The 27,879-nt window shown below is 54.8% G+C and overlaps 3 protein-coding genes across 4 annotated transcripts in view; 1 reads left to right on the forward strand and 2 right to left on the reverse strand.

Moving 5' to 3' along the window:
• CUNH1orf35 (chromosome unknown C1orf35 homolog) overlaps nucleotides 1-1,514 on the reverse strand; it is a 5,296-nt gene extending 3,782 nt beyond the window's left edge. Inside the window, exons 1-2 of the mRNA XM_023739051.1 lie at nucleotides 614-1,514; nucleotides 1-258 (exon numbers count right to left, since the gene is read on the reverse strand). Coding sequence (XP_023594819.1) covers nucleotides 1-244 — 244 coding nt within the window. The 5' untranslated portion in view covers nucleotides 245-258; nucleotides 614-1,514. The remainder of the gene's footprint in view (nucleotides 259-613) is intronic.
• A 3,177-nt stretch (nucleotides 1,515-4,691) lies between these two features.
• Nucleotides 4,692-10,044, reverse strand: MRPL55 (mitochondrial ribosomal protein L55). The gene is made up of 5 exons (XM_012557990.2): nucleotides 10,003-10,044; nucleotides 9,720-9,940; nucleotides 8,516-8,596; nucleotides 5,454-5,655; nucleotides 4,692-4,918 (listed from the first exon to the last, which is right to left on the reverse strand). The coding sequence occupies exons 1-5, from the start codon at nucleotides 10,042-10,044 to the stop codon at nucleotides 4,769-4,771; spliced, it is 696 nt and encodes a 231-aa protein (XP_012413444.2). The 3' UTR covers nucleotides 4,692-4,768.
• Nucleotides 10,011-27,879, forward strand: part of GUK1 (guanylate kinase 1) — a 26,125-nt gene continuing 8,256 nt past the window's right edge. Inside the window, exon 1 of one of the 2 annotated variants that reach the window (XM_023739052.1) lies at nucleotides 10,011-10,117. In XM_023739052.1, coding sequence (XP_023594820.1) covers nucleotides 10,057-10,117 — 61 coding nt within the window. In that variant the 5' untranslated portion in view covers nucleotides 10,011-10,056. Of the gene's footprint in view, nucleotides 10,118-27,067; nucleotides 27,114-27,879 lie in introns of those variants that run through there. The other variant, XM_023739053.1, reaches the window with a different exon arrangement.

The raw sequence follows: 27,879 nt of genomic DNA on the forward strand, positions 1-27,879 counted from the left end.
GGGCTGCCATGAGGGCCTCCTGCTCGGCCTGCCGCACGGCCGCCAGCTCGTCCTCGCGGCTCAGCCCCACCGGGCCCACGCGGTCCTTGGCGTACCAGGTGAGGTCCCGGCCCTTCTGCCAGCGGCCCACCGGGGCCATCAGCGAGTTGCCCAGGTAGTTCTCCCGCTGCTTGTCGGTTTTCACGTCCTCCCAGTTGAACTGGTCCTGGCCGCCGCGGACGCCGCCTCGGCTGGACCCGAACATGGTGCCGGCGGGTGCTGCGGGGGACGGACAGACACCCAGATGCGCCCTCGGCCAGCCCCGCCAAGCCCCAGGCCGGGAGCGCGGGCCCCTAAGCTGAGCCTCCCGGGCTGCGCGCGCCCCGCCCCCACGGCCGCCTTGGCCGCCCCTGCGAGCGCGCACGGCCCCGCGTCGTGCGGGGTGACGTCAGGCGCACAGGGCCCCTCCCCGGCGTCCCCAACCACCGCCCGCTCCGCTGCGCTCGGTCGCGTCGTGCGCGGTGACGTCACCCGCCCCAGGTCCCGCCCCCAGCGCCAGTCCGCATGCTCCCTTGTCCCGTGTGCCCGAGGCCCTGGGGTCTCTCTCCCTGCCGGGTGGGTTAGAACCGCCAACCTGTCAGTTAGCAGCCGACGGCTGCGTAAAGATTACAGCCAAGAAAATCCTGTGGAGCCGTTCTGCTCTGTAACATACGGGGTTGCCGTGAGACGACTGGCAGCTAACAACAAAAAAATTGTATTTCAGAATCTGATCCGTAAAAGGCCAAAATGACAGTGATTTAAGTTTTTTGAACGTCGAAAAGGTGAAAACAGAGACAGAAAACAATGATTAAAAAAAGAAAGAAAAAAAAAACATTGCCGTGGCGTCGATTCCGACTCATAGCGACTCTATAGGACAGATTAGAATTGTCCCATAGGGTTTCCAAGGGTGTGATCCTTACAGAAGCAGACTGCCACATCTAACCTGTTGGACAACCCATCTTTGAAGAAAAACCACCATGCTACTCAAAGGAAGAAATAATCTTGGGCTTCCAGATTGTTGGAATGAAAAACAATCATTTATGTTTACAGAAATATACAAAGGGCTGGAAATAAAAGGAGGTGAATTAGGATGTAAGAACTGTGCAACAGTTCACCATTTAAGAGTGACAGGAAAAAAGCATGTCCCACTTCCCTAGGAACTCCAAATGGTGGTAGTGACTGGGCAGGCTTCTCTGCGAACAAACTGTTAAGGAATATTGTGTTTCTAAAACCATAGTAAAGTTCAAAATTTGTAAAATGAATGGTTCAATTCCCAGTTTAGTGCACAGTCCGTGGGTTAGTACAACGTAATAGGCTTTACCTGGCATTGAGGGGCAATAAAATCACAAGAGAATCGGAGAGGTCAACTGTTCAATACAGCAAGACTAACAGGACATACCACCAAAATGAAGATGAAGATAATTAAGGATATCACAGAAGAGCACGGCAAACCTTGCACTAACAACCTGGCACTTCGCGATTTCGCTCTGGTGCCCAGTTCTGCCAGCGCCTGCACCAGTCGGCTTACCTGTTGCTTTAAAAGAGCTGGTGTCCACCACGGTAGGTATGTGTCAATACACTCCCGTTTACCTTAAATTACTGTGGCTTTAATAATGAATATTCAAAACCAAACTTAACTGTATTTTGTTCTGATGGGGCAATACTGAGAAGAAAGTCTGGAGTCTAAGGTTGTGTGAAAATGTTCCTAAAATCTTCGTTTGGCACTGTAAAATCATTGGCTGCAGCTGTCAACAGCAGAATTAAAACAATCATGTAAAAATACTTCTGGATAAAGCATCTCATTTCCCACCATAGAGTAACAGTAGATCACACGGGGATTTGACGATAATAAATTCAGTTAGTGGATTAGGATGCTACTTTATTTGCCGAATTGTGGTTGAATTAAAACCACAGGTTGGCTGCATACACAAGAGTTCGGCGACACTCAACCAAAGTATTCTGAGAATCAGCTGTTCATAGGGAATGGACAGTGAAGAGTATTGTGCGTTTTGCACACTGTGTGCTGTACATCCTGGGGATCAGTGTGTAACACCCTCTGCACCTGCACACACGCAGACATCCCACGCCATTCATCACACATGCACAGCCCACCCCTCCCCAGTCATTACACCTTTGCAGGGCTCTCAGTGAGTCCCCGCGTCATGACATCGCCGATTAATCAGCAGCTTGACGGGCTCAGCTGTGTAACCGGTGTCGTCACAGGCACAGCGTGAAGAAAGGCGGGCCTGGGGAGGGAGGGGGCGGAAAAGCCACCAGACTCCTTTGCCCTGGTCCCAGCTGCCCTTCTCAACAGCGAGGCTCTCTTCCTACTTCTCTGGCCCCACCTTCTCAGACGGCCTCGCTTGCCCTTTCATTTTGGGGTCCCACACCGTAACAGCGAGCCTCCGACACATCGTCTGCCGCGTACGGCTGCCAAGTCACCTTCGGGCCTTTGTCTCCTCTCATGTGGCCCAAGAAGGCAAACTCCTCCCCTAAGTTGTTCTCCCAACGTCACTGTCCCCGTGTGGCCCGGCCCACTCTGGCGGTGTCAGACGAGTCCCTGCAGCTCCAGACCTGCCCCGGGACCTCTCCGTCTTCAACACAGCATATCTGACAGCACTGACGCGCCCGGCCCTGATGCGTCCAGGGCTCCCGGCTCAGACACCACCACCGCCCGCCAGAGCAGAAGCCTCGACTGTCCATCTCGTTCTCCAGGCTCACCTATTGCTACCCCTTCCCTCAAGTGACCTGTCTGAGGCACATTTGGACCTGGTCACTTTCTTCTGAGCCACTGGAACTGACCTGTGTTGTCAGATGTCAGAGCAGTGGCGACCCTGGGGTCAGAGGGGCAGGAGGCGGGCAGGCGGGCAGGGGGTGCTGCCATGTGCCGGCTCTGTTCACTGCGAGACTGACGGGCTTACACTCAGGATGGGTCCCCTGTGCTTACATTATTTCCTGTATCTGTAAATGTTTTCTCTGACATATTGAGTGTCAGATGTAAACCAGCAGGTACCCAGCTGACTCCTAGAAGCCCAGTTTCTGTTCCATGCGTGCAGCCTCGGCCCCTCCATCTCATTCACTCAGTACACACCCATCGAGCACCTCTTGGGCCCTGCGCCAGGTGCTGGGGACACACACGTGTACATACGTACCGTCGTCCCCCAGGGGATCAAAAGGGAGGACGGGGAGCTGGCGAGAAGAGCACTGCACGCAGAGGCAATAGTGAGGAAGAGCAGGATGCAGGTGCTGGGTGAGGGTGCAGGGCCCAAGGCCACAGCTGGGACTAGAGTCTTCCTCTAGTGACAGGACCAGGAGTGCTGTGGTGGCCCACAGGGAAAGGCGCCCGCTGGCAGCCGTGCACATGTTGAAAGCACTGGGTGGAAGCAGGGGGCCTGGGGGGAGGCCACTGCGGTGGCCCCCAGGTGACAGTGCCGAAGACCAGGCAGCAGGAATGGATGTGGAGTAGGGCTGTGGCGGGACCCGGGTGGATCGGGAAGGCAGAGCTGCAGTGTTTGAACATGGGTAAGAGACAAGACGCGGGGTGTGCCCAAGGACAGACGGGGATGAGGGCCAGGAAAGTCCCACTGCTGTGGACTGAGGCGCTGTGAGGACGAGCTTCCTGAGGAGAAGAGACTTGGGGCAGGAGACCAGTGAGCCGGAGGGAGCCTGCACCTCCTGGAGGTGTGAGCAGGGACGGGTGCAGGGCGGGGGCCCAGGCTGCAGGTGCAGACAGCTTTAGAAGTCCCGAGACCAGGTAAGATAACCAGGGGCCAACGTGGAGATGGGGGCTGTGAGCTGACCTCTGGGTTAGCAACGTGGAGGTCGCCTCTGACCTTGGCAAGAGCAGGGTCGGGGGACGGGCCGAAAGCTTGACGAAAGCAGGACGGCAAGTGGAGACGGTGGTGCGGACGGCCCTGAGGAGGCTGGCTGCTACGGGGAGCGATGGCGACGGTCAGGGAGCCCTGCCAACACCTAGGGGGACTCACTGCGGCGAGGTGCCTGAGCAGGCGGGAGGGGACGGGATGGACAGGGGCCCGTTACAGGGACAAAAGCTGCAGCCGGCAGTATGTCTTCTCATGGAGGCGGTGGAGGAGAGGGGTGGGAAGACGCACAGTGGTGGAAGTGGCGGCCCTGTCAGAGCAGGGAGTGAGCGCTGGGCGCTCTCCTCCGCCACCTTCCAACGTGGCCACCTTGTGGGAAGGCAGCCTCTGACAGATGGCCACCGCCACGTCCCAGCCGTCCCAGTGGCCTGGGAGGCCCTCCAGGTCTGCCGGGAGCCTGAGAGCTGGGCCCAGCCAGGACACCAGCCCCCAGGCCTGGGCAGAGTGGTGGCCGCAGCTGGAACGGCTGGAAACTGCTTCCTCGGGTCTGGGAGGAAGCTGGGGTCTGTGTGTGAAGCCAACCCGTGACAGAAAGGAGGCAGGTCACAGACTCTGTGACAAGCCCTGTCAACTTTAAGTGCAAAGTGCTGCCGGCCCGAGTGGGAGCTGACAAGTGGCTGGCTGGGCCCCTCCAGCAGAACATGCCTCCCCCAGTGCCCCACGCTCACAGCCCGGGGGGTAAGCTCCCGGCACCAGGCAGCCTCGCACAGCGCTCTGCACGGGGCGGGGGGCAGCTCAGCCTGCTGGGAGCGCAGAGAGAAGGAGCAGACGCCAGACTGAGGTGGTAGGGGGCTTCTAACTTATACTTTTGAAACCAGACAGCCCACCCCACCTGCACGACTCCCTTCCCGGGACAGTCCAACGAACAGTCACTTTTTGGTCCAAAAGCGCTTGTAGCGTTCCATATCGAAGTTGTCCTTGAGCTCCGGCTCCTCCTTCTTTTCTCTGAACTTGGCCTCACGCTTGCGGAAGCGAGCCCTTCTCTCTTCGGGGGACAGGCAGTCGAGGTCGACAGGCATCTGTGGGGAAGTGGGGAAGCCGTGAGGCACCCCCCCGGAACTCCTCAGGAGAAGGGGGCTACGCCGGGGCAAAGGCCGGCTTTGGGCTGAGCTGAACGCACAAATTCTTACGAGATGACAATTTCCCAAGTCTCTGTTTTACATGAATTTTTTTTTCTCTCTTGCAGTTTAATTTTACACATTCTGTTGTTTTGCTTCTCCCTTCAAGGCTTTTTTTCTTAAGCAAATTTTTTCCTGATTGTTTCCCCAGAATCTGATTTTTTTGGGGCATATCCCGTCTGAATTTGGTGCTCTGAAGCGAGCTCGGGGTCTCAATAGGCTTCTCCTCATGCAGCAGCCCTCGTCGACCCAACCCTGCCACCTCCCCACTGACCTGCAGCACTGCGGCCACAGACAGGTCTGGTGGTCTCAAGCTGTGTGTTTGTTCCAGGCCAGCTGGCCCAGGGCCCCAGGAAGAGCAGGTCCTCTGGGGCAGCTCTCTTCATGGGCCTCCACCTGCCTCCACCCCGGCTCAGAGCCCGGGGCCTGGCCTTACCGCGAGCATTCGCCGTGGCTCCCGGTAGCGGATGTGGATGGTGGCGCCGTCCTGCTTGACCAGGAGCACGGGGTAGAGGCGTGCGTAGGCCTGTCTGTAGAGCCTCGTGAACGAGGCCCTGTGGCAGTCAGCCAGCCCGTGGGAGGTGTGCAGGCGGCAGGACCAAGAGGCAGCTCTCTGCACGAGACCCCGCCGCAGGAGGCTGCAGGAAGACACAGCAGCGAGTCCATCGGTAAGTATGTCAGGGTTCCCAGGAAAATTAGACACGCCTATGGGGAAGGGGTGGGCGATCCCTTTAACCAGTGCGGGGAGAAGCCTCGGACGCTGGCCGCACAAGGGAGCACCACGCAGACGGCAGTGACAACGAACGTGGAACAGCCTGCTACAGGCCGCCCAGGAGTGGGAATCAACTCACAGCCATGGGTAAGGCTACAGGCCGCCAGGAGTGGGAATCGACTCGCGGCCACAGTTAAGGGTACAGGCTGCCAGGAGTGGGAATCGACTCGCAACCACGGGTACAGGCCACAGGAGTGGGAATCGACTCGCGGCCACGGGTGAGGGTACAGGCCGCCAGGAGTGGGAATCAACTCGCGGCCACGTGTACGGGTACAGGCCACCAGGAGTGGAAATCAACTCGCGGCCACGGGTAAGGGTACAGGCCACCAGGAGTGGGAATTGACTCGCGCCCAGGGGTACGGGTACAGGCCGCCAGGAGTGGGAATCGACTCGCGGCCACGTGTCCGGGTACAGGCCACCAGGGCCAGGTTCCCGAGAAGAGAGATGAGCAGTCCGGGCTGTGACGGCCGCCTCGTTGACAGTCCTGGGGGGGGGCAGTGGATGGACTGGGGCCTCCTTTCGCCTGCCCTGTCCCAGCTGTGGCAGCACGTGCATGATGACACTAACAGTCCTTGGCGACCCAGGTCAGGGCCAGCATGTGCCGGGGGCGGGGAAGAGAAAGCTGCAAGCTGTGGTCAAAGCCACTCCTGCCCCACTGCCCGGAAGAGGCCGCTGAGGGGGAGTGCGTGAGGCTCTTCACATGCCCAAGGACACAGGAGACACTGGGAGCCCAAAGGCCTCAGACAGCCCACCTGTTAGGGAGGCCTGGCTGGCTGGCCCAGTCCCCTGGACACGGACAGAGCAGGATGGGGCTTCCAGGGGAAAGCAGATGTGGGGCCCACTTAGCCTCTGACCATGGCTGGCAGTCCGCCCTCAGATGACACGCAGCAGAAAGCACGTACTCTGAAGTGACAGGAGAGACGGAGGCATCCTGCCCCAGCTCTGCCACGAATCCACAAGGGGGCCTCAGCCTCCTCATTCCAAAAATGAGGTCGGCCCAGCCCTGCACTCCCCAAAGTCTGTTCTGGCTCTGAGATTCAGGCTTTAACCCAAACTTGAACTGAGTCCCACTCCCAGGCATTCCAGTCTATCCCTTCCCCCCAGGCCTGAGGAACCAGGTGTCTGAAACACTGCCAGAAGTTCTTGGAACCGTCTCATATCCCAGAAGTGGCCTCACTCTCCGGCCAGGCACTGAAGACCCTGGCCATGGTCACCCCTGATGCCCCTAACCCATAAACCACCATGTCCAGTTCCCTCCCTTCCTCAAGCTCCCTCTCCCCGACGCACATCTGGGTATACCCCAGTCCCATCTAGCCCAGATCGTCCAAACAGCCTGCCCCTTGGTCCCTCCGCTGTCACTCACGTCTCCATACTCTCAACAGTGTCTCTAAAACTCAGTCTGCTTCTATCAGGTCAACACCTCCCACTGCTCTCGGGATAAAATGCAACCTCCTGAGCTGCCCATACGGCTTCTGCGGTCTCTTCACCCCGCTGCGCTCCCACCTTCTCCCTCTACAAGCAGCCAGCCTGAGTGCCCTACAATTCCACAAACACAGCCACACGTGCGGCTCCTCGGCCTGGGACTCCACCTTCCTTGGGGGTTCCCCACACCCTGCACTGCGCACAACACCATTATCCCAGATGACCCTGCATTGGTCTGTGTGTCCATCTCTCCCACTGGACTGTGAGGTCCTGGGAACAAGAACTGAATCAGAGTCACTGTTAAGTCCCAGACCCCCAGCATGGAGCTCAGTCAATTTTGGCTGAAGCAGTCCAGGTCCTGCCTTCAAGAGTGCGTGAGCAGCATGTCATGAGAAGCACGGAGACAGGAAAAACAAACACTGTGTAAGCTCCAGAGCTGAAGGACACAGTCAGGCCAGGACCCACGCCTGCAGAGCTGGGGGGCCTGCAAGAGAGCGGCTCCAGGGAACATGGGCCGGAGGCCGGGAGAGGCTTCCTGGGAGAGGGGCTGAAGATGAGCCTTGAAGACAGATGGTGGATGTTTTCCAACCATCAGCAGCATTTCCCACACAGATCTGTCCCAGGACAAGAGCCCTCCAGGGAACGCGGAAGCCCCAACCCCCCTTTCCACCATCACACCAAACCATAGCTCTAGGTACCACGTGATTCTCTCCCAATTTCACAGTCACATGAAACCTGTGCTCCAAGTTTTCACTGTGGCAACACTGTGATCCTATACTGCACTCCCCACTTTGGGGAGGCCAGGGCTGAGGGGAAAAGGGCAGATGGGGAAGCAATTCCAGTGGGATAGCAGGGAGGCCCATGCTTCCTCCCACTGGGCTGCAACCTTTGAATAGGAAGTGGACAACAATCACCACCACCCTCTATTTTTTACTAAGTACTCACAAGTCATTTCTATTTCTCTCTAACATCGTGTCAGGGTATTAAAAACAAAGAAACAAACCCACTGCCGTCAAGTCAATTCTGACTCATAGCGACCAAACAGGACAGAGCAGAACTGCCCCACAGGGTTTCCAACGTGTGGCAGGTGGATTCGAACTGCCGACCTTTTGGTTAGCAGCTGAGCTCTTAACCACTGTGCCACCAGGGCTCCATCAAGGGGTATAGTTGTCCACATTTTCCAGGTAAAACCACAATGGCTCAGGGAGGTATCCCCAAGGCAGCACAGCATAAGGCTGGTAAGTGGGCATTCACATGGGTGACCCATGACAGTAATCCCAAGACACCTGGATGTCCATGCTTACCCAGACAGGCTGCCCACAGCCGCCATTCCTCCTTGGAGACCCCGTGGCACGTGGAGGCAGTCCTTAGCCCTGGTATGTGACCTGCTAGGCAGGGGAACAAGAGAACAAAAAAAAAAAAAGGAAACATTTAGCTAATCCCTGTTTAATCCCAGCCAGTAATGAAGCCATAGACCCCAATATGTCTGACAGGCATGTTATCACCAAGCCATTCTCCAGTCTCTCTCAACAATCTCTAAGGGTCTCAGCCCAGATTCAGCATTAAAACCACCTATGGATTTTTTTTTTGAAAAAACAGATGCCCAGGTTCTACTCTCAGTACATAGCAGCGCCCAGCAGACTCCACTGGGTTAGAGCCTGGGAGTTATGGAGTCACGGAAGCTGTTCTGAGCATGGAACGCAGGGTGGATATGAGCGTGGACTTTATTTTCTAAGATTATTTAACTATCACAAAAATCCCATGAGCTAAGGATTATCACACCTACTTACAGAAAGGGAATTGGGGCTCGGGATTACTTTTACCAGCGCCTGATCCCCCGTTTCTGCGTTGTGGTTTCTACGATGAAAAGCTAGGAGTTTCAAATACCAAATACAAATATTCAGACTCCGGGAAATAGAGTTTTCATGGTCGGGAAGGGCAGATTTTCTCTGGCATTGTCTCTCTAACTAAGGAAGGGTATCTGAAAGGGGGAGCCCAAACTCGGTAGGAAATTGGAGGAAAAAAATTCCTGTTGTCTCTAATGGGGCCCTGGTGGCTGCTAACCGAAAGGTCGACAGTTCGAATCCACCAGGCGCTCTTGGGAAATCCTATGGGGCAGTCCTTCCCTGTCCTATAGGGTCGCTATGAGTCCGAACAGACTCGATGGCAATGGATTTGGTTTATGGGCATGCTGTCTCTAAAATGAAAATTCCGTTTAGTAAATTTCGTAAGGTGAGGCCCATCCCTTTTCCTTTCCTGCCTCCCCCCCCAAAATAAGGAAAAAGCCAGCAGGCAGCCGAGCCCGGAAGGCGGGCGAACGCCTGAGAGGTTGGTGTCAAGGGTCTCCACGTGGGCGGTGTCTGCGCTACGGGATGCACACTCCGGCCCGCCCCGGGCCGCCCCTCTCTCGCCCGAAGCTTCGGCGGAAGCCCTTCGCCTTGCAGCCTGTTTCCCCAACCTGCACGAAGGGGTGGAAAGGGCGGACGGGTGGGCCTTTTGAGCACCAACCTGCGACTATCACTGTCGCCCCGGAAGGGGCCCCGAGGACCAGCAGTCCAGACCCCTACTTGTCGGGCGGGACAAGAAGGGACCGGACCAAAGCCACTTACAGGGTCACAGCACAGCCAGAGCACGGGGTACCCCGGCAGCAGGGCCCGCGACGTCACCCGGGGCGCTGCGTCGCGCTGAGTTGACGTCACTGCGGCGGGGCCTCTGCGGCACTGGCGTCTCTGGGGCGGGCCGGGGCGGGGGTGGGGGTGGGGATGGGGGTGGGGCCGGCGCGGACACTGACGTCACTGGGGGAGGGCCGGCGCGTGTCAGACGTCCTGGGCATCGGCGACTTCTCATGCTGCGGCGCCCGCTGGCCGGGCTGGCGGCGGCCGCCCTGGGCCGGGCCCCCTCGGACGGTGAGTGGTGGGAACTCCTCGAGATTTCCGCGGCGCGGGGACAGCGGGCGGGAGGCGAGTCTGCACGGCCCGTGGCGGCTCGGAGCGGCCAGGTGCGGGCTGCAGGCGCACCTGGAGGGGCTTCTTGGCGGGACGCGCCTCGTGGGGGCCTCGGGTCAAACGTGCCTGTTGTCCGGCGTGCTTTCACCCGAGGGTTCATGCATCACAGAAAACCGCAACCACTGCAGTCACCTGGCTTGTGCAAGTTCGATTCCTCTGTAATTAGGTCTGAGTGAAGCCGCTGTGTGTCTCTGAGTCATTTGCAATACTCTGTCCTGCGCACATGACCGAGAGTCACAGTGTTACCAGTACCTACTTCCGAGTTCTGAGCCTCGAAGGAACTCGAGGTTTTTGCAAGTGAGATTGTGATCATTTCCTCAAGCCCTGACATCGATCGGTGGTTCCCAAAGCTCCGTCCTCGGTTTCCAGTTAATAAAGCTCACTGCAAGCAAAATGAGGACAGTACGAACAAGGTAGTAAGTTTTTCATACAGGTAAATTTACTGCATTTGAAGGACTGCTCTTCATTCTAAAGTCACGTCCTTTATGTTTTGCGTGTGTGTGAGTTAAAATTGCCTCAGATGGTTATTTTTCTTATATAGACAAGGGTTGCTATGAGTTGGCATCAACTCCGCAGCAGTGGGTTTGGTTTTGGGTTTAGACAAGTTGAAAACTAGTTCCCTGTGTCAGGCTTCAAAATTTAGGAGCATGCTCTCCTGGTGTGTAAAGCTCCAGACACCCCGTAAAATCCCTGCAGCCTGAGGACCTCATGCCGGATACCCCTTGGGGACTGCATGATGCGGAGGGGCACAGGTGGGAGGAAGCCTGGCTCTCTTTAACCGAGGTGGGCCACTCAGCAGAGCTGAACTCCCCTGGAGGCCAGGTTCCAAAAGCTGCTTCAGGGCCACTGAGGAGCCTGGTACACCGACAGTACCTGGGTTTCTGACCAGCTAGGAGGGTGTATAGAAACTCATGGTATCTTTCCAGAGCTCAGAGCAAGCAGGCGGTAGTCCAGCTCTCAGGTCTCCTTTACTCCGCACCCCTGCCTGCAAACCCAGGGTAGTCCTGGGCAGATGGAGAGGGCTCCCAGGAGGGCTGCACGTTCCTCGGGGCAGCCCTGTGCATCTGGGCGGGGGGCAGGGGGGACGGGCCCAGTGGGAGGGAATAAGCCTAATCCTTCCCGGCTGTGGCTTGGGGAGCGGCAGATGAGGTGCCAGTGGTCGTCTTTCAGAGGAGGGCGGGGGGTGGGGAGCTAAGGCAGTGATTGGTCAGTTCTGGGTGGGCCCAAGTGTGAGGAGGAGGAAGGTTTGCGTTTGTTGGTGAAGACTAACCCTGTGCCCTGCCAGCTGCTACTTGTGTTCTCACCCTTTAAGGGACCACTAGGCAGCACACCCACCTTAATTTGGGCTTTTCTGGACCTTTCTGTCACACTTAGACTTCCCAGACCATGACTTGCTGTGAGGGAAGCCAGGAACCCATTCACCCACCCCAGGAGGGACGGGTTAGGGTGGGATCTGAAACTTCTCTTACCTGTCTTATCTGCTTAGAAGGCGAGTCTTCTCTCACCCTCCATGTGCCTGCACACCCCAGCATCCCTCGGAGAGCCTGGGCAGGTACTCCGTGTGGGATAGGTGACCTCAGCCGGGGCTTTAGTCTGTATCCTGGGGATGCCAGTGAGCCCAGCACCTCAATCTTTGGCGGCAGTGGGTGAGACCAGCAGGTTCCTGGAGCCACAGGTTGTGGGAGTTACACAGGTAAATCAGAGTACCGTCTTCATCTGCCACACTGCACACTCTCAGCCTCCCTCACACACACGGTGCAACCCCGAAAAATGTGTTCAGAACGATTCGGGGCACAGCAGGAAGGGAGGGGTGTCAGGACATGGCTGGGGACAGAAGGAAGGTGACCCCAGCCTCAGAGGAAGAAGCGGGAGAGTGCCGAGGGTGTATCACTGGGGCGCACGAGTGTAGGAGGAGGCCTGCGGCTTTAAAGTTTAGTTCTGGGTCTGTTACAGACCCCTGCATGTGCTGGGCCTCAGTTTCCCCTCTTCCTGAGACAGCTGACCAACCCCGAGGGCCTTGCAGCTCCTCCCCACTCCCGTTCTGCAGCCCAGGACCCCTTTCTCTCTCGTGCTCCCTTTGACTGAGGGGCTGGAGCCCAGCGTCCTGCACAAGACTCAGTCCCCACGTCGCCTCTTCCTGATGGAGAGAGCCAGAGGCAGCAGCACAGCTACACGGACAAGGACAAGCGGCGCCAGGTCCCTGTGCAGTGTGGCTGCCTCCCCTCCTGCCGTGGGGCCTGCTTCCTCGCAAGGCAAGAGAAGGGTCTCTGTCTCCCTCTGCGGGAGGACACGAGTATTAAAATGCCCTGCTTGCTTCTGCTGTGTGTTGTCCCGGTTAACGGGGGCTCCTAAAGTTTAAATTGTTTCTCAAGGTCACACAGCTAGGAAATGTCACAGGTGGACATGTCCCCAGAGCACTATAGCTAGGGGCAGTGACAGTTCCACGGCCCACTCTGCCCATCTGGGGAGGGGTGAGGCGTGCTGACCAGCCCTCCTTTGTCAGCTACTCCTCACCCGAATCCGTTTGTCTCTGTAGCATGCATTTTACAAGAGGACTGACCTTTCCCCCCGTGCCCTCCCAAGGATTGAGTCGTCTCTGTTGGTGTCTCGAGGAAGACAAGAGGAGAAGACGGGAGTTGGTGACAGTATCCCTGACCTGATACCGTCCGCATGACTGTTACAGGGCAGAGAGCCCTTGGGACAGACTAGGCCTGTGGGCGGAGGCTGTAAGGAGGTGCTTTCATCACCAGAGCAGAAGTGTTTCTCAGGAAAAGCTGTTCAGTGACTGTGTATGGAGTGAAGTGGGGGCTCCTTGTGCAGGGAGCATTCCAGGAGGGAGTTTGGGAACGTGGGTTTGCACCACTGATGCCCAGGAGACCTTTCACCTCTGAGCGTCTGTGGAAATTGCTGGTGGCCTGGATCCTTGTTGCAGTTCTTGAGGATTTTTCAATTTCTTGCCAGGCAGCTCTGGTTTGGAACTGTGGAATCGTCAAAGGGCAGAGGGTCCAGAATGCCCTTGGCTGGAGGGTTTCTGTCTCCCCAAAGGAAGACGCCTCCAGCCCTACAAATTCATTGTTTCTGCCAGGCATTGGCGGTTTCACCCAGCCTCAGCAAGAGCTGGAGCTGAGTCCTGGGCTCAAGGTCTGTCTGTGATGAGACAGACAGTGTGTCCCTGCTCAAGGAGGCTCTTGTCTGCTTGGTCACAGAATGGAGCTTCCTTTCCAGATGAGCCATGCTCGTCCCTGGAGACCCCGGTCGTGGGGGTCATGTCTGGCTGTAGCAGGTGGCTAAAGGCCATACCCGCGGTCCATCAGTGCACTGACTCCCTGTGGGGTGCTGGGGTGTGCTTCTGCAGGGCCGGGCTGCCCAACAGGGCCTGCACCAGCGCTGTCTGCCCACAGCACTGTCTCAGCCGGCCAGAGTGCCTGCTGTGTTCTGTGCAGTATGCCCTTGTGCTGGGTTAGAGCCAGCTTCAGGGTGCTCACGGTGTGGATGGGGAACCGGTCCACGTGTGGAGTAGCTGGAGCAGAGGTGTCAGCCCTGAGGCTGTGCTGTCCTGCTGTGGCCTGGGCACCAGGGAGTCACCACAGAAAGGCAAGCCCTTCTGGCAAGGGTCTACGTTGGTCTGGATCCCACAGCTAGTGATACAGGGCCGAGCTGGTTCTCTCACTACCTTGCAGTGCCCCCCACGCACATATGGGGGTTGGACTGTCGGGACAGGCAGAACAGAAGGGCAGGGCCTGGGTGAGGTTTCCTGGCTCGTGCTCATGTGACATCAGTGTGTGCTCACTGAGAGACCTGGCGAGACCTTGAGGCACGGGGCCTGAGGGAGAGGCGAGGAGGGGTCGGCACAGCTAGGACGCTGTTCTGGCTGGAGCAGAGCAAGCAGGCCAGCCGGGAGTCCGTCTGGTGTGTGTCCACCGTGCACCAAGCCCTGTGTGGGTCTTTGCACCGTTCAGCTCTTGATCCTTGTCCCAGGCTTGGGCAGAGAGAAGAGTACATGCCCACTTACTCCCCAGGAAGAAGCTCCAGACCACACAGCGAGTCCTGAGGATGAGTGTCATGTTCTGAAACTGTGATTGTGGTAGCCATGTTTCCTGTTCTTCACGACTGACCAGTGTTTTTTACTCTAGGTTTGCGGTCAGGCATAGTTTGGGTCCAAATTATGAAGTGCTTGAAGAGCAAGAGGCTTGCTCATGGTTGTGTTGGCACGGGGAAGCCCAAGCCTTCTGGAAAGCTGCTTTAGGAGGATCGGGCGGGCAGATGAGTCTGGAGGCGGCAGGCAGGCCTGGAGGGTGGGAATAGTGTTTGGAGGTGGACAGTGGTCCCTGCTGCCAGAGGAGAGGGAGGCTGGGGGCTCTGGTGAGGGCATATGTCTCGTGTGGACAGGCAGGGGCACAAGGGAGAAGCTGGTGGTGAAAAAGAAACCACTGCACAGTGTAGGACCAAGTTCACGCTTCCGCACAAACATGCTGTAGGCTGGAGTCTGTGTCTCAGCCCTTTCTGTATCTGACCTCAGGCCTCCCTGAGGCTGCCATAACAACGGCCTCCCAGCTCTGGCTCCAGGCTGTCCAGTGGGATGTCCAGGGTTCTCTCCTACACAGTCTCCTGATGGAGAATCCCTTTTGGCTCTCAAAGTCGGTCACAGACAGGATTTATTTCCCTGTGAGTGGAGCAAATCAAATATAAATGAAAATTAAATATAAGATACAACAACAAAATAAATTTAAAAATTTAAAAAATCTAATATATCTACTTTTCACTTCTCAGTGCTGATACCAGCTGCCCGTGCAGCATTTCTTCCTCTGACCCTAGTCACCCAGAGCTAGGTCAGATCTCACAAGTTTAAAGGACACAGTCCTTCAGACGGCCAAGTCAGCCCGAGACTTCAGCTGCCAGCTACGGGCTTTGGAGTTCCTGAGGCTCCGCTCACTTCTGACCCCCGGGCTGCAAGCTCAGGGGCTCCCAGCCCCATCCTTCTGACCTGCTGGCTCCCACTATCCCTTTGGGTGCGATAATTCACTGGAATGACTCACCGAACTCAAAGAATATGCTATACTTAAGATTACAGTTTATTGTAGGAAAAAAGAATAGAAACAGAGACACGGGGCGAGGTCTGGGAGGGTTCACAACATGGATCTTCCACATCCCAGAAAAGTGATGGGCTGCCCTCCCACATGCATGAGTAGACTTCACCAACCAGGAAGCCAGTGGAGCTTCCGTGTCCAGAGCTTTTATTGGGAGTCTCATTATATAGTACAAACTCCAGTCCCTCTCCCCTGAGGTTAGTCGATACCATGAGGCAATCAGGAGGAATTACATGGTAGATCTTTCTGGCCTGGCCAGCCACCACCCTAGAGGAACCTAGAGGCACCTTATCACCTCACCTAACCTGTTAGGTGTGGTCTACATCCTTATTGAAGACACTTAAGTTCCAAGTTTTTAGCTTTCAGGAATTGAGGGCAAAGGCCACATTCTTTGGGTGAAGTTAACCTAAATCCCACACCCTCCTTGAAATGGACGGCCTTGAGTTAAAGGAACTTGAGCATGTCACCTGCCACGTATTTATAGGTATTGGAGGAAGTGAGATCCCAGACACACTGGTTCTGTCACCTGCTGGGTGGTCTGTGAGGATGTGTGTCCTGTTGGGCAGGGCCTGGGTGAGGTTTCCTGGCTTGTGCTTACGTGACATCAGTGTGTGCCCAGCCTGTGCTTGGGGGGCGGTGTTTCACTGAGGCGCCCGGGCAGCCCTTCCCTTGGGCCGGCTCTCTGTGCTGCTCCAGGTAGATACACTGGAAGGGGGAATGGAGCAGGGGGCCAGACAGGTCCAGGGGTCACAAAGGCCAGACCCGCAGTAGGACGCTTGTTGAGGGGAGGGAGGGAGGGAATGACTCGGGCACCTTCTTGGGAGGTGGCCACGGTGTGGAGGCTGATGAGAGACGAGGCCGTACCAACTGTCCTCAGCTGACACGGGGCCTTCTCCCTCCAGGGCTCCCTCAAGGGACAGCAACCATCAGGGACCTGGTGGCTCCCGAGCCTCTTCTCAGCCTTCCATGGTCCCTCCCTGCTCCAGCCCCCGACAGGTGCTGCCTGCAGGGACCCCTCCATACCCAGCCCCCGGCCCCTCCCTGCCTCCCTTCCCTATCAGCAGGTAACAGCCCCCCAGAATTTGTCACATAGAAAACGTGTCAAGTGGTCCCCCCACCCCAGCACAGACTTAGGGGAGTGGGCAGGCTTCACTGCAGCCAGCCGAGCATGGGGGGCTTTGGCGCGTGGCAGGCCTTGGCGCCCGGATGCCGCTGGCTGGCTCAGCTCAGGCCAATTCCCGGGCTCGTGGCCCTCAGTGCAGGCCCCACGCCCGCAGCGACTCCACGCTCAGCTCCCGCGGGATGTGGGCCGTGCAGACTCCGACTGCCACACCCCCGCGCCGCGAATCCCTGCCTGGGTGCGCTCCGAGCTGGTCCTCGGCTCTGCAGAGCCAGGTGACCCTTACCCACCGGGGACCGTAGGTTGGTTACTGCGACTTAGCATTTTGGAGCTTCACGTTGTAGAGCAGGGAGGAGCCACGCTCCCTGCCTCCGGAGGCGGCTGTGATGCTCACTGTGGCCTTACCCAGTGACGCGCCCAGGTTCACACCAGCCCTGTTCTCCCCTCAGCCAGAGGCCAAGGGCCTCGAGACACAGTCACTGGGTCTTCATTGAGCACCACTGTGTGCCATGGCAGGGAACAGTGCAGACCCGGTCTCTGTTCTGGAGGACACTGGGTACGGAGCGCAGAAGGAAGATGCCATAGTTGTTTAAATAAATAAATAAATAAAGCACAGAGAAATTAAAACATAGGGTTTATTAGAGCAGTTATTCTATATGCATAGAGGGAGACCATTCTAATTTTAAAAATACACAGGATTTATCGTAGGCTGGTTACAGTGAAGCTTGTAAAGAGAGGAGGAATGAGAACAGAAATTCAGTCATTGGCTAATCTTAATGTGATTGATTGAACCCTGCCCCTCCCCCTAGGCTGACCTCAGGTGACTAGGGAGTCTCTGGCCTGAGGTGGGGGGGGATGATTCATTTGCACAAATCTTTAGGTGTAGGCCAGAGGTTTTAAAATGATAAAAGGTACCTCGTCTCTTAGGAAGCAAGGGAAATTACCTAAAGTTACATTGTTTGCATTAGATAAACTCTGAGCTAGCTGTGGTTAACAGAGGTTGTCACAAAGGGGTTAGACAAGATTTAATCACTGTTAAACTTGACCTCAGCTTCCTTATTATTAACACTCCTTAAAAAACTAACGATGCTGTAAAGTAGTTTAAAAAAAAAAAAACGCTGCCACAGAGTCGATGCCAACTCACAGTGAGCCTATAGGACAGGGTAGAACTGCCCCATGGTTTCCAAGGAGTGCCTGGTGGATTTGAACTGCTGACCTTTGGGTTAGCAGCTGTAGCACTTCACCACTGTGCTGCAAAGTAGTTTAGCCGTTCCTGAATTAGTTAATAGCTTTACGGTTTTTGTGGTTTTTTTGGGTGGTTCAGGCTTTTACTGTTAATTTTGGGCTCGTGGGTGAGAGAAACCCGTGGAAATCAAAGTAAGATGCCTGATTTTTAATTTTATTTCACGTAGTGTGCGCTGTGCAGGGAAGCACTGTTAATTGAAATCAGGTGGCCAGGGATGGCGTCCCTAAGGAGGTGACGGTGGACTGAGAGCCAAATGAATAGAAGGTCACCTCGCAGAGGTCTAGGGGAGCGGTCAGGCGGGCGGAACAACTAGCGCTCCTGGGTGGGACCAGCCTGGCTGGGCGGGGACGTGGGAGAGGCCAGCATCCCTGGAGCAAGAGAGACAGCGTGCAGGGGCCAGGGAGGTCAGATATGGGAGACCAGTGTCCCTGGAGGGGAGACTGTGCAGAGGCCGAGGCGGGAGCATACAGCTGGCTCTCTGCTCTCTGCTCTCTGCACAGAGATCTGGTGGGCGCCAGTATGGACGGGTCCTGGGAAAGTGAGGAGTGGGGAGGAAGGTGGTCAGGGGAGGGGGTGGAGTGTGCCCTCATGAGGGGCAGCAGTGAGGAAGAGAAGGATGAGGACACAGCACACCATGGAGCATCTCAAGAAGGGGAAGTGGTCGCCTGTACAAGAGGAAGCCGGGGCTCCAGTAGGCACAAACAGAGGCGGTGACAGACTCGGGGGATCCATTCCTTCAGGACAGAAGTTCTGCGTGCGGGGGCGATGTCATGGCTGTTCCAAGAGGAGGCCTGGAGCCTGGTCCAGTCCACTCCCCGGTGGGAGGCGCTACCTCAGACCCTGAGAACGAGGCCAGTCTTTGCCTGTTCTCATCCAGCATCCCCACCCCAGTGGTCACCCACCTCAGCGATGCCCCCGTCCACACTTCCCCTCCTTCCTGCCCATTCCCTTCCCCACGCCCAGCTCTCAGTGCTCAGATCCCCTCCTAGGGGGCCGGGACACCCCACTGAAGAGGGACAGGGACATCTGTGCGCGGCTTCTCTACATCACGGCCTCTGAGCAGGCCTAGAGGCTGAGTGGCTGTGACAGTCGCTGGTTTCGTTCACAGACGTAGGAGAAGAAACGGGGGGCTTAGAGGCTGAGTGGCTGTGACGGAAGCTGGTTTCGTTCACAGACGTAGGAGAAGAAACGGGGCCTAGAGGCTGAGTGGTTGTGACGGTCGCTGGTTTCAGATCAGATGCAGCAGGAGAGACGGGGGCGGGGGGGGCCTTGGTGCTGAGTGGCCTTGATGGTCACTGGTTTTGGCTCACAGACATAGCAGGAGGGACGGGGGCGCTGGTGGAGGAAGGGCCACGGTGGTAGGGGTAGTGTGCCCTGCAGTCTTGGACCCCCCAGCTCATCGCTGCCCCCCACAGGTGACCTACCTGGTGGGGGCCACGTGGGATCCTGTGTGCACCTCTCACGGTTCCTAGGAGGCCAGCCTGGTGCCCTTCTTCCCACAGAGAGCACACTCAGCCCCTGGGTTAGTATCGCGCCCCCCTCCCCCAGCTGAAAGGGGTAGGCTGGAGGCAGCTCCAAGGCCACCAGGGGGTGGGGACCCAGGACTGGGGGACCAGGGTAGCTCTCATGGGGAGAAGCAGGCACCAGGCCAGACACTCCCCCCAGACCCCGAGCCATTGCCTGGGTCCCGAGCCCGCCTTCCTCATTCTTGCAGATCTCAGGCTTGTTTCAGTTTAAACCATAACTCTTTTTCTCTTGTAAAATTTTTTACCTGTGCTTGTGGTTTTTAACTCAGAGGTGAGTTAGTCCTTTTCACTTGGCACAGGCCTTGAAATCCTTTTTGGAACAAGAGAGGAGTGAAAAGAGTTAACTGATTTGGTAGAGGAGTCAATAAATTCATGAAAGATTTTTTTCGGGGGGAAATAAAACAGTTACGTTGTTGTTATTAGGTGCCATCAAGTCGGTTCCAACTCATAGCGACCCTGTGTATAACGGATTGAAACACTGCCGGGTCCTGCGCCATCCTCACAATCGTTGCTGTGTTTGAGCCCATTGTTGCAGCCACTGTGTCAGTCCATCTCATCGAAGGTCTCCTTCTAGAAGGCATAAACTCACAGAGCAGTGGGCGGCGGGGAGTGGGAGGACGACGCAGCCCTGGCTGCAGAGGCCAGGAAGGGGATCCCTCCTATAAAAATAGCATGGCGTCAGAGGTTCTCTTATCTTCAGGAGGAAGGGAGACAATCACCATCAGCCTCAGTCCAAAGCTGATTCTTAGGAGGTAGAGGTCAGACATACCTCCACTCTCCGTCCTTTTTACCAATTCTGATACCAGCCATCCCTCCCATGGCACTCTCTGCTTCTCTGCTGGGTTCGATAACTTGTTGCAATGGCCACACAGAACTCACAGACCATACTCACAATTGCAGGGTTTATTAGGGAAGTAACAGGTGCAACTGGGGCTCAGGATCAGGAAACGCATAGGCGGTCTGGAAAGCCCCCTCAAAGTGGAGAGCACATCCCTCCCATCATCAGTGCAGGCCACCTCTCAGCTCCTCGAGGCCTCGCAGGCCTTTTTTCAGCCGCCTGAAGACACACTCCTCTCGCACCCCTGAAGACAGACTCCTCTCATCCCCCTGAGGACAGACTCCTCTCGGCCCCCCTGAGGACAGACCCCTCTCAGCCCCCCGAGGACAGGCCCCTCTCGGCCCCCTCTGAGGACAGACTGCTCTCGGCCCCCTGAGGACAGGCTCCTCTCGGCCCCCTCAGGACAGGCTCCTCTCGGGCCCCTGAGAACAGGCCTCTCTCGGCCCCTGAGGACAGGCTCCTCTTGGCCCCCTGAGGATGACCTCCTCTCATCCCCCCAAGGACAGGCTCCTCTTGGCCCCCCGAGGACAGGCTCCTCTCAGCTCCCCTAGGACAGGCTCCTCTCGGCCCCGTCAGGACAGGCTCCCCTCAGCCCCCTAAGGGCAGGCTCCTCTCAGCCCCTGAGGACAGGCTCCTCTCATCCCCCTCAGGACAGGCTCCTCTCGGCCCCCCTGAGGACAGGCTCTTTTTGGCCCCCCGAGGACAGACTCCTCTCGGTCCCCCCAGGACAGGCTCCCCTCGGCCCCCTCAGGACAGGCTCCTCTCAGCCCCCTCAGGACAGGCTCCTCTCAGCCCCCTCAGGACAGGCTCCCCTCGGCCCCCTCAGGACAGGCTCCTCTGATGCCCCTTAGGACAGGCTCCTCTCGGCCCCCCCGGACAGACTCCTCTCGGCCCCCCGAGGACACGCTCCTCTCGGCCCCTTGAAGATGGGCTCCTCTTGGCCCCCTGAAGATGGGCTCCTCTTGGGCAAGTGTTATAGCTCTTTCTTTAGCTCTCCTGATTAGTGTCCAGAGGCACCCCACTCTGCCAAGAAGCCTCCTGCCTGAAGGCGCTCTCAGCTCTCTTGCTCTGTGGGCCAGAAGCCCACTGCACCGCCTTGCACTGGTCTCCTGGTTCTGCTGCCACTGCTTCTCACCATTTCACACCTTCTCCAGTGTTACAGCTCTCTCTGTTTCCTGCGTCTAGGAGTTTCCCAGCACAGGGACCCTGGGTCCAAAAGACACACTCTGTTCCTGGCTCTTCTTGATGGTAGTGAGATACCTCTGTCAGCCTCTGGGATTGGCTCCCTTTAAGCCTAGCAGGGTGGCAAAACTGACCAATCCCCTACAAGGTTTCTATACACCTTATTGGCATGGACCTACCCCCCACAAGCGTTACATACACCTAGCAGACTGTCCAATCCCCTTGGTAGGCCACAAGCACCTTATTTGCATAATCCCACCCAGTCATTTTGTAGGAGTTACAAGAACCGTGGCTGGAAGGGCCGTATAATAGTAATTCACTGCACAGCATCATCCCTGTAATGGGACAAGACTAGGAAATCCCACTTACTGGGGACATTTTGTTGTAGCTTAACCTAAATCCTACCCACATGCCGATCTGTTGTTGTGGGTCCAGGACTTTGTCTTCTGAGTGCAGGGTCCATTTTTGCAGGATCATGGTATTGTTCTTGCCTGAGCCACGCTAGTAAGAAGTTTCCAGTTTCATTTTCCTGAAAGGAGGCACTTGCCCAGTGTTGAGTTGAGGCCCCTTCCCCCGGCTGACAGTTCTCATCACCATCCGGGTCATCCATTTGAGTGGCTCTCCTGCATCGAGTCCTGCCTTTAAAGCACTCCACTTAGCACTTGTTTTCTTCACTCACAGTTCAGTGGGTTTTGTAAGATGATTGAGTCCTAGCTACATACCGAACAGGCGTGGAGAGATTGCTTGCTGCCCTTGGTGGCAGCTGTCCCAAGCACTGTAACTGGGTCTGAAAGCCCCACCAGCTAAGCATTCCTGCCAGCCTTCATGCCGGAAGGGCTGACACATGCTGGAAGAGAGGAAGGTGGGCCACACGGCTGGCTGGCGCTTGGTGCTAGCAGGCACTCCTCGTCCTGAGACCAACGATCAGAACTCACGTGCCATACAAGAAGCAGAGCAAGAAAACCTGCTCTCCAGACATCGCCCCCAGATGCAGGTGGCTCCACCGCAGACTTCTCAGAGAGAACTCTTACTTCAAATTCCACTTTTTCTCATTATAGGAAAGTTGGGGAATAGAGAAGAGCAAGAGTAGTGAAGCTCCCACCCACTCCCGCCCTGATCAGCATGTTACCATTGTCTCCCAGCCTTTTGGTACCAGTATTCTTACACGGGTAGCCTTTAAGGAGCAGATAACACAGTGCTCTTTAAACACAAATAGAGAAAGCTTCCAGATTCTTATGAAACTAGACACCATTGAGCCTCAGACTGACAGTGGGGCGGTGGGGGAGAATTACAGATGAGCCTCACTTATCAATGTTGTTGTTGTGAGGTGCCGTTGAGTTGGTTCTGACTCACAGTGACCCTGCATGCAACAGAACGAAACACTGCCCAGACCTTCGCCATCCTCAGAATCATGGCTATGCTTGAGCCCATCATTGCAGCCACGGTGTCAGTCCATCCCGTTGAGGGTCTTCCTGTCTTTTGCTGACGCTCTACTTTACTAAGCATAATGTCCTTCTCCAGGGACTGGTCCCTCCTGATAACGTGTCCAAAGTACATGAGACAAAGTCTCACCATCCTCGATTCTAAGGAGCATTCTGGCTGTACTTCTTCCAAGACGGATTTATTTGTTCTTTGGCAGTCCATGGTATTTTCAATATTCTTCGCCAGCACCATGGTTCAAAGGCATCAGTTCTTCTTTGGTCTTCCTTATTCATTGTCCAGCTTTCACATGCATATGAGGCGATTGAAAATACCATAACTTAGGTCAGAGACACCTTAGTCCTCAAAGTGACATCTTTTTAACACTTTAAAGAGGTCTTTTGCAACTGGTTGCCCAATGCGATAAGTCATTTGATTTCTTGACTGCTACTGTCATGGGCATTGATTGTGGATCCAAGTAAAATAAAATCCTTGACAACTTCAGTATTTTCTTTATCATGATGTTGCTTGTTGGTCCAGTTGTGAGGATTTTTGTTTTCTTTATGTTGAGGTGTAATCCATATTGAAGGCTGTGGTCTTTGATCTTCGTCAGTAAGTGCTTCAAGTCCTCGTCACTTTCAGCAAGCAAGATTGTGTCATCTGCATATCACAGTTGTTAATGAGTCTTTCTCCAGTCCTGATGCTGCATTCTTCATATAGTCCAGCTTCTCAGATTATTTGCTCAGCATACAGGTTGAATAGGTATGGTGAAAGGATACAACCCTGACGCATATCTTTCCTGACCTTAAACCACGCAGTATCCCCTTGTTCTGTTCGAACTACTGCCTCTTGATCTATGTACAGGTTCCTCGTGAGCACAATTAAGTGTTCTGGAGTTCCTATTCTTCGCAATGTTATCCATAATTTGTTATGATCCACACAGTCAAATGCCTTTGCATAGTCAATAAAAACAGGCAAACATCTTTCTGGTATTCTCTGCTTTTAGTCAAGATCGATCTGACATCAGCAATGATATCCCTTGTTCCACATCCTCTTCTGAATCCAGCTTGAATTTCTGGCAGTTCCCTGTTGATGTACTGCTGCAACCACTTTTGAATGATCTTCAGCAAAACTTTACTTGTGTGTGATATTAATGATATTATCCAGTAAGTTCCATGTTCTGTTGGATCACCTTTCTTTGGAATGGGCATGTATATGGATCTCTTCCAGTGGGTTGGCCAGGTAGCTGTTTTCCAAATTTCTTGGTGTAGATGAGTGAGTGCCTCCAGCGCTGCATCCATTTGTTGAAACATCTCAATTGATATTCCATCCATTCCTGGAGCCTTATTTTTCGCCAGTGCCTTCAGTGCAGCCTGAACTTCTTCCTTCAGTACCATCGGTTCTTGATCAATACCAAAAACAAAAAAAACCCATTGCTGTTGAGTCAATTGCGATTCACAGTGACCCTATAGGACAGAGTAGAACTTCCCCATAGAGTTTCCAGGGAGCAGCTGGTGGATTTGAACTGCTGACCTTTTGGTTAGCAGCCAAGCTCTTATCACTATGCCACCAGGGCTCCTCTTGATCAATAACTAGACCAATGTCCTAAAAATATCAGCAGCTGGAATCTGATAGCACATTAAACGCTGATAACATAACCAGGTACCTGAGTTCAAACAATATGAAATCATGAGCCTCCTTGTAAACAGCCAATTAGAAAAGAGAGTCGAGATGGCATTTCGGATGTTGAGCTGGCGAACAGCAGCTGGATCTGGCTCTGCATGGAGGTGCCCACCTGTGGGGAGGCCAGCGTAGAAAGCTGCAGTCAGTAAGGGGTGCAGGCAGGCAGTGCAGTGGGGGAGTGGGGGGTCCCAGTTCCAGCTCAAGAGTTGCTCTGTGGAGGAGCCGGGAGGGCTGGCTGGAGGGGCAGAAGCAGAGGTGGGTGGGCCCACATGGAAGGTAGCTCCTTCCCTGGGGAAAGTGGGAGGAGCACCAGAAAGGACTTAGGAGTCCAATGGGAGTCGAGGTTAGATAAAAATGATGCATTTTCATAATAGAAAATTGGGAAGAGGCAGAAAAGAGTAAAGAATTTATCACTTAGAGATCCCCACTCTTAACATTCGGTGGGTGTCATGGATTGAATTGTGTCCCTCCAAAGTGTACTGTAATTCTCAGTATTGTGTGATTGTCCACCATTCTGTCATCTGATATGATTTTCCTGTGTGTTATAGATCCTACCTCTACGATATTACTGAGGTGGGAGTAGCAACAGTTATGTTAATGAGACAGGACACCATCTACAAGATTAGCTTGTGTCTTGAATCACTTTTCTTTGAGATATAACAGAAGTGAGCAGAGAGACAAGGGGACCTCATACCACCAAGAATGAAGAACCAGGGTGGGAGTGCGTCCTTTGGGCTTAAGGTCCCTGCGCTGAGAAGCTCTGGACCAGAGGAAGATTGACGACAAGGACCTTCCCCAAAGCCGACAGAGAAAGCCTCCCCCTGGAGCTGGCACCTTGAATTTGGACTTGTAGCCTCCTGGACTGTGAGAGAATAAATTTCTCTTTGTTAAAGCCATCCACTCGTGGTATTTCTATTACAGCAGCACTAGGTGACTGAGACAGTGCATTTCTTCTCAGTCCTCCTTCTTTGTCTTTTTTAAAACAGTTCATCATTTTTATTTCCTCCTTTTTTTTTATATTGAGGTGAAATTCATATAACAACCATTTTAGATAAGCAAACAATTCAATGGTATTTTGTATATTCACAGTGTGCAGCCAGCACCTCTATCTAGTTCCAAAAGATATCACCCCAAAAGGAAACCGTGTACCATTAAGATTTGACTCCTCATTCCTCTCCTCCCCCCAGCCCCTGGCAACCACCAGTGTGTTCTGTCTCTATGGTTTTGCCTCGTCTAGATATTATATATAAGTTGAGTCATGCAACATGGGGCCTTTTGTGTCTGGCTTCTTTCACTCAGCGCCATGGTTTCAAGATTCATCCAGGTTGTAGCAGATATCAGAACCTCATCCCTTTTTATGGCTGAGTAATATTCCATTGTATGTGCATGCCATGTTGTGTTTGTCCATTCAGCCCTCTATACGTCGGAGTGGAATTGCCGGGTCTTACGGTAACCAAACAGTTTTCCATAGCAGCTCTACCATTTGCTGTTCTCACCATCAGTGCACAGTAGTTCCAGTTTCTCCACATCCTTCTCAACACTTGTTTCTTTTTATCATGTTGTCCTAGCGGGGTTGTAGCAGTATCTCACTGTGGTTTGGACTGGCATCTCTGTAACGATATTGAGCATCTTTTCACGTTCCTATTGGCCATTTGTGTATCTTTTTTGGTGAAATGTCTATTCACATCCTTTGCTTGTTTTAAACATTTCTTGTCTTTTTGTTGTTGAGTTGTAAGAGTTCTTTATGTATTCTGGACATTATTGTTGTGTGCCTTTGAGTAGATTCCAACTCCTAGCGACCTCGTGTGACAGAGTAGAACGGCCCCATAGGCTGTAATCTTTACAGGAGCAGATTACCAGGTCTTTACTCCTTCAGAGCTGCTGGGTGGGTTTGAACCCCAATCATTCAGTTAGCAGGCGAGCACTTAGCCATTGCACCGCCAGGGGTCCTTGTATTCTGAATACTGGATCATTATCAGATACATGATTTCAAGTGGAACCCTGGTGGCACAGTGGTTAAAGCACTTGGCCACTAACCAAAAGGTTGGCGGTTGGAACCCACCAGCCGCTCCGCGGGAGAAAGACGTGGCAGTCTGCTTGTGTAAAAGATTTACAGCCTTGGAAACCCTATGGGGCAGCGCTACTCTATCCTATAGGATCACTGTGAGTCGGAATCGACTTGACAGCAACGTGTTTGGGTTTGGTTTTTTATGATTTGCCAGTATTTTCTCCCATTCTGTGGGTTGTCTTACCACTGTCTTGATACAGGTGTCCTTCGATGCACAAAAGTTTTAAATTTTGGTAGCGTCCAGTTTATGTTTTTTCTTTTGTTTCACGTGCTTTTGGTGTCATATCTGAGTCCACTGTCAAATCCAAGGTCATGGAGATTTGCCCCCATGTTTTCTTCTAAGTTTTATCATGTTAGAAATGTAATAGAGATCCTTGATCCATTTTGAGTTAATTTCTGATATGGTGTGAAATATCCTACCTTTTTTGTCTTAACATCGTAAGCCTTTCAAGGACGTGTGTTTGTGTGCGTGTAAGTAAATTAGAGTTCAGTGATTTAGTAGATTAACTTGCTGGTGGCCTACTTTGCAGATTAAGAATAGTGCTTGAGGGCCTGCTGTGGCTGCCGGGGTGCTGCTGGAGAGCAGCTGTGGGTGCAGGGTCACCCTCCGCAGGAGACTGGGCCTCACACATCAGCTGTGGCTTCTCTGAGTGGCCTTTCCCTCCTGGACCTGTCTGCTGGTCTCCTGGCTGGTCGAGCTGTACCACGAGGCCTCTGCCCTGTGCCAGGTGGGCCTCCCAGAAAGAACCTGCAGGCTCAGACCCTCAGCAACAAGCCCTCTTGAGCTCCACCTTTGTTGGGTTCTGGGAGCCCCTTGTTGATGGATGGCTCTGGTTGCCAGGGAGGTTTTCTGGAAGCTCCTCCACCTCCCCGGAGCTCCCTCTCCGGGCCCTCGCCTGCGCTCACCCGGGGCCTCTCCCCAAGCTGGGCCTCCCCACCCCTTGCTGCCCCCACCAGTCTGTCTTCCCTGAGGAGGGCTCCTCCGTTCAGCTCAGTGGAAGCAAGTGTTTGCCAACCCGGCTTTCTATCCTGACCCTCCTGGCTTCTTCCCAGCGGAGCGTTGCGGGTGCCAGCCTCCTCCTGACTTCCTGCCACCCTCATCGCTCTCACGGGGGTGGGCTGGGCACCCGGCCTCTAAAGGGCAAGGAGTGGTGCTGGCTTCTCCTTCCTGCCCAGTGGAGCAGCAGGCTGGTGTCCCTGGAGGCAGGCCTTAGTGCAGGCAGGCCACGCTGCAGGACTTAGTGCTGGGGGGGAGGTCTTAGTGCAGTCAGGCCCTGCATCAGGCCTTAGTGCTGGCGGGGGAGGTCTTAGTGCAGTCAGGCCGCGCTTCAGGACTTAGTGCTGGGGGGGGGCTCTTAATGCAGGCAGGCCGCGCTTCAGGACTTAGTGCTGGGGGGGGAGGTCTTAGTGCAGGCAGGCCGCGCTTCAGGACTTAGTGCTGGGTGGGGGAAGGCCTTAGTGAAGTTAGGCCGCACTTCAGGACTTAGTGCTGGG

This window comes from Trichechus manatus, unplaced genomic scaffold, assembly GCF_000243295.1.
Source record: "Trichechus manatus latirostris isolate Lorelei unplaced genomic scaffold, TriManLat1.0 scaffold00128, whole genome shotgun sequence".
Lineage (NCBI taxonomy): Eukaryota > Metazoa > Chordata > Mammalia > Sirenia > Trichechidae > Trichechus > Trichechus manatus.

Coding starts and splice junctions, on each gene's coding strand:
- MRPL55 (XM_012557990.2), bottom strand. CDS start 10,044: ATGCCCAGGACGTCTGACACGCGCCGGCCCTCCCCCAGTGAC. Junction 5,656..8,515: donor GCTGTGGGCAGCCTGTCTGG/GTAAGCATGGAC, acceptor GTCTTCCTGCAG/CCTCCTGCGGCGGGGTCTCG. Junction 4,919..5,453: donor AGCCACGGCGAATGCTCGCG/GTAAGGCCAGGC, acceptor ACTTCCCCACAG/ATGCCTGTCGACCTCGACTG.